Source organism: Hipposideros armiger, unplaced genomic scaffold (assembly GCF_001890085.2).
Source record: "Hipposideros armiger isolate ML-2016 unplaced genomic scaffold, ASM189008v1 scaffold_229, whole genome shotgun sequence".
Classification (NCBI taxonomy): domain Eukaryota; kingdom Metazoa; phylum Chordata; class Mammalia; order Chiroptera; family Hipposideridae; genus Hipposideros; species Hipposideros armiger.
In genome coordinates this window covers 2,251,357-2,257,307 of record NW_017731579.1, presented here as the reverse complement: position 1 = coordinate 2,257,307, position 5,951 = coordinate 2,251,357, and the positions used below count along the sequence as shown (strand labels likewise).

General features: G+C 44.1%; 1 protein-coding gene across 1 annotated transcript in view; it reads left to right on the top strand.

Moving 5' to 3' along the window:
• PPM1H (protein phosphatase, Mg2+/Mn2+ dependent 1H) overlaps positions 1-5,951 on the top strand; it is a 261,715-nt gene that overhangs the window by 185,275 nt on the left and 70,489 nt on the right. The window contains exon 6 of the mRNA XM_019654743.1: positions 869-987. Coding sequence (XP_019510288.1) covers positions 869-987 — 119 coding nt within the window. The remainder of the gene's footprint in view (positions 1-868; positions 988-5,951) is intronic.

Below are 5,951 nucleotides of genomic sequence, written 5' to 3'. Positions count from 1 at the left end.
TGTGCCAGAGAGAGAAAGAGACAGGAATCCATTCCACCATGCTCTATTAACAGGCATACGGCTGGGTCCGGGCAGCTCCAGTGCAGGCTTACTTACGGTGTGTGGCCTCAAGCAGGGAGGTTAACACTTGAGCATTTCATCTCTTGGATAGCTGGATCTGAATTTTGAACATGACAATGAGACTGTTTGTTGTTTCAAAGCAATTCCCTAAGTGGCTGTTTGCTCAAGACTTTTGTAGTGTGAACAGGGATTTGGGGGAGGGGAAGACGCCATCTGTTCTGGAATCATCGTCCAATTACACGATCAAATTACTGCAGAGCAAAATGGAGGGCGTCCAACAGAAAGTTCCTGTCTGGCGTATCCAGCCCCAGTCTGCTCTCTGAGGCCACTGTGTTGACGTGAAGACTCACATGCAGGTTTCAAAGGCAAGGCCATGGTCACTAGGACTGTGAGCTAGAGGAGAGCAGAGAAAGCCAAGGTGGAGAGAGTCAGGGTGAGCTGTCTTGCCTCATCAACATGCCATTCAGAAAAGTGAAACCATCTTGGATTGGAATTAAAAAGTGAACCTTGGGAGAAACTCAGTCTTTTGTCCTGATGACTTTGGGGATACATGGCTTTGATTACAATTAATTTATCATATCAAATGAAAAGGTTACATCCCTTTATAAGTTGGCGATTTTTATTTGCTAAAATTCTATTCGTATTGAGAGTCTTAAATCTATTTTCCTTAAACTAGGAGAACAATTTTCTTGTTTTTGAAATATGGCCTGTGTCAATTTGCAAAACATCCTTGAGTCTTATTTTTTTCTTCTAAATCTACATGTGGTGTTTTCTTTTTCTTTCTTTTTTTTTTCCTTTTTGCTATTAGGCATTCATGCAGCCTCACTTGCTGGGAAATGAGTTCACACATTTGGAGTTTCCAAGGAGAGTGCAGAGGAAGGAACTTGGAAAGAAGATGCTCTACAGGGACTTTAACATGACAGGCTGGTAAGAACACTCCTCCCTCCGCCTCGGCTCGGCCACGGTGCATGTGAAGGACGCGTCACCACCATAGTCACCGCCATAACAAGCCACTTACGCAGTTTAGAGCAGAAGGTGCAGCCAGAGACCCGGGGGTGTGGTGAGGGGAAAGAGGCAACGCCGCCTCTGCTGTTTGCGCCTTGGCACTGCTCTCAAATCCCAGTTCTCTGCTTCTCTGAGGTCTTCGTTGGGGTCACAATGCTGACATAATTCCTCACTTCCCACAGAGCAAGCATTTGGGGACTTTTAAAACACAGCAAACTTGGTTTTTAGGTCAGGAGCTCAAAGGAATGGGCCCAAAGTTTATTGGGCCAGACTGGCTTGGATTTGAACCCTAATTCTGACCTTTCTAAATGGGCATAAACTACTTCACCCTTATGAGCCCAGTTTTCCATGGATGCAGTGAAAAAGTATATACTCTTTGAAGAGTCGTTGTAAGGCCTTTGAGTAATGAGCTATCCTCATTATTTTATTATATTCACGTTGAAATAAGAGTCTTGGCTGGCGTGTTTTAGTCCCCAAACACACCTATCTAAGCACCAAAACCATTTCTGTAGTGTGTTGGTGGCTAATGTTGACTAAGACCTCATCTATTTCTTACACCTGAGACAAAGAGATGCGATGATAAGGTACTTATATGTAATAGGGTTGGCAGAAGGATTACATGAGAGAGCAGTACCTGAGAGTGGAGATTTGCCCATAGCCCCTCTGAGCCTCTTGCCAGTCTAGAGGCTAGTCGGAGAAGGAGACAGTGGACTCTCTCCTCGCCATACCTCCAACCCAGGCAAACAAGTAGATTTGTCATCGCTCCCTCATTGACCAAAATAGCTGTAACAGATGGTCACAGCCAAAATTCCCATGGTGATGACTTCTAGGCTAGAAATCTCCTAGGGTACATACTGTCTTAAAGGAGCAGTTCTGCGATCCAAGGAAGAAAAGGGATTGATCTAAGGCACTTGCCGTTGTACTTTGCCATCCAAAGCAGAAGATCCTCACCAGTGTCTACTTTTCTTCTTCTTCTAAAACAGGATCAGCAGACTGTGGCTCAAAAGCCAAATTCTACTCATAGCCCCTTTCTGTGAATAATTTTTTAAAAATATGACCATATTTGTTTGTGTACGTTTGATCTTTGGCTGTCTTCACACTGTAACAGGCATTTGAGTAGTTGCATCAGAGACTATATGACCCACAAAGCCTAAAATACTTAACCCTGTTCCAAAATATGAATTTATCAGAAAGCGTTCACCATATTTCAGCTTTGAGTCCTGGAGTTTTGGTGCCTCCGAGTCATTACCCTAAACTGATTCCGTTTTCTTTGTCAATTAATTTTTATTCAATTAGCAAAATCAGCATTTCTTACAGAAAAAGTTTAAGGTGAGGGCTCCTCTAGTTCGGAAAAGCATGGTAGGGTTTGGTCTGTTGCAGAATTTGAAACAATGAAANTTTTTTTTTTTTTTTAAGGTTTGTGGTAAACACTGAAAATCCTCATTTTGATAATGTCCTTTTAAATATGGAAAGGTCAGAACATTTAAAAAGTTAATTCAGACAAAAGTTTTTTAGTTAGAGGACTTTACAGAATATGTCCTGTTACGGAATCTGCCCTCTCATTTAACACATGAGTATTTTTACTTCCCGTACTCTGCTGATGGGAGTGGAAATTGGAACAACTACTTAGAAAAGGGGTTTGGCAGCCACTCCTGAAACGTAGCATCCCATGGCCCAGCAGTTCCCCTCCTAGGTCTGTACCTAACTGGAGTGTATATAAACATCTGCCTGGGGACTAGATGTGCATAGCAGCACTGTTTGTAATAGCCCCAATTGGAAATTGCCCAAATGCCCATGGAGAGTCGAATGGATAAATAAATGTGGCAGAGTCACAGGCTGGAATGCTGTGCAACACTGAGAAGGAACAAATGGTAACTACACAATAACATGGATGAATCTCATAGGCTAAACATCCAGCAAAGGGGGCAGCCTGTAGGATTCCATAGGAAGTAGAGACGGGCAAAAGCAATCTGCAAGTTGGGGTAGTGCTTCCCGTGGAGGGAGCAGCAGTGAGTGGATGGGATCCTGACCCCAGGGTGCTAGCAGTGTTCTGTTTCTTGATCTGGATGCCAGTTACATGAGTATGTTCAGTGTGTGAGAATTCATTGACCTGCACTCATATGATAGGAGCACTTTGCTGTACGTATATTATACTTTGTTGAAAAGTTTTCTTTTTATACTAAGTACTTTTATTTTATTTATATATTACCCTCTGTAGGAGGGGCCCTCCTTGGTACCCTACAGGAACCCCAAGTGAAATGGCAGGGCAGGTTCCCCAGGAAGCCACACTCCTGGCACCTCTCTGCTCTACACTCCTCTCCTAAAAGCAGCTCCCAGAGCCCCTGCACCCACCTGCCTCTGCTCTTGCTGCACTCACCCCAGAGCGCTTGCCTGACCAGCTGCTGAGATTCTCTCTGAACCCAAGACTCTCTCTGAGTGCCCTACTCTTTGTCCCTCATCCCTGGGGATATCACCATTTCCATTCGTAAGCCTTCCTTACTAGCGTGTGAGCTCTGAGCAGAAGGGCCTCCTTTTTTATTCTTTGAATTCCTAGCCCCTGGCACCTAGCACACGCAGGAGCTCATGTGCTAGTTGCATGAATTCCTTTGGCTGCATACCCAGAAACCTGGGACAGTCTCCTCATTGGCTGACACCACTCAGTGGCAAACTGACCACAAGGCAGCAGAAGGAAAGTTTATTAAAAGAAGGAAGCATTTTATGTTCCCCAGCAGGCAATTTTGAGTAACCTCAGGACCCACCATTTCAGTGTTTGCAGGAAGCCGGTGAGGGCCCCTCCCATGACCTTTCCATACACAGCACTCTCTGGGACCCGGGTTCCTGCTTCCATTGTCTTTTTCTCCCTGCCTTGCCAAGGTGCTCAAAGCTCTTCCCCAGTCCAGGAGGGTGGAGCTCAGGTCCATGTGCTCTGGAGCAAGACAGACCTGGATTGAGGGTACTCACCCACTCAGCTCTTGTGAGAGGCTTCCTGGAAGGTTCCAGAAGATCTCTCTTCTTCAGGCTTGTTCCCTCCCGTTATAGCTCAACCCCTCTGTGACTCAGAGACTCTCGCTGGGATGGGATGGTTGCCTTTCTTCCCAGAATGGTGCTCACCTCCCTGCCCTTCCTTGAAGCTGGTTTCTGCCCAGGACTAGAGAGGAGAGTAGTCAGAAGGAGACGTCCAATCCTCCTTCCCCTGGGGTCCTGCCACTTCTTGCACAGCACGTTACTCCAGCCTCCTTTCCCTAGAAAAGATGCCTCTTCTTTTTGTGCCTGGCCAGACAGAACCATGTCTGGAAGCTTGTTCTCATTAGTTGCCTAGACACTAAGTGACAAAGATATGTCCTACCCCCTTTTTAGCAAAGCTGTGCTCTCCAGAGTCCTTAAGACTCTTGGTGACCTGCCTTTGGTTTTGCCAGGGCACTGGTTACAAAGCTTCCCCCCACCCTCAGGTGCTGTTTGTGGCACACACACTAATGACAGGTGTACCTCCACCTCATCCTCTCAGGAGCATTCTGTTATGTTTTCTTGAGAGGAAACATAGGATACATTTAGGTTAAAAATGGCGGTACAAAAAGCAGTCCATTTTTTTTTTTTTTACATGGGGCAGGCCAGCACACTTCATATTAGATTTTAGTTTTAGAAACAAAATAATGTTTCTAAGTTTCAAGTTGGCATACTTATTAAGTAGAGAAGAGACATAACATTATATAGAAATTCTTAGGATTGTGAAATATGATGGAATTTTAAATGGTACATTTGCTCCCACCCACACATGTGTGGTTTTATAGGAAGGTATCACTTTATAAAAAGTTAACTCAATATAAAATACGGTAACTTGTGTTCAAGATTATTCTTAATTTTTTTTTAACCTTAGTTTTAACTTTTTGAAAGATTGAAAGGTACATTGTATTATTTTGTAAAGTTGAAACCATCACTAAAAAAGCAATTGCATTGAGGAGGTTAGGATGTCCTGGATTCATTGTTTTAGCAAATACTTAGAGTCTTACTGTGTTAAGTGCTATGCCAGGCACTAGGGTGTAGCTAAGATTTTAAAAATAACGGACATATTTAAGTGTAGCTGGTATTGCATCACCAAGCAGATGTTTCTTACATGCATGTATCCAAATAGCATCATCAAAGGGAAAAAGATAAAATACGTCCAGCCTATCAGATAAATAAGGAATGTTTAGGAGTTTCCAGAGTTTCCAGGTCTGTTTTGCAGGTGGACCTGGGATCTTACTGTTTACTTGCTCCCTTCTTGGATTGCCATCCTGCCAAAGTCCACATTTTTAACAGGCCAGAACCCCTAGAAAATGTGCCTTGGGAGGCACAGTAGTCATGTGTACATATGTAGGAGCTTCCCAGGTATGAGCAGTGAAGTAGAATATGCCAAAACTGTCCATGAATCTTACAAGTGTGGAGTCAGGAAATCTTTGGGTTTTGTGGCTGAAGGGAACCTAATGAATTCCTGCTCCCACATTTTACAGACTTGAAACTTTGGGTATGCTGCTTACATTGAATTAGACGTAAAATCACTTTCAATGTTCAGGATTCCAGAATGCTGACCCGAGTGATGTGTCTCACAGGGCAGACCAGCACGAATGAAGTCATTAATGTTAACCAGTTACATCCCTTGAATGCTGGGAAGGCCCTCAGAAGAAGTTTCTGAATTCCCAAGTTGTTGGGCAACTCTACTTCTGAGAACAAAATGTCTCTGTGATGGCCTGTTGGGACACAGCGGGATTCAGTGTCCCCTGCACTGGAGCCAGGCCCCTGCCCTGGTTGGCCCTTCCCAGTGATTGTAGTGTTTTCTCAAATGACTGGAATAAGAAGGGGCAGTGAAGCTTCTTGCAACAACTTTCTGAAACTCAGTTTAATAACTGGGT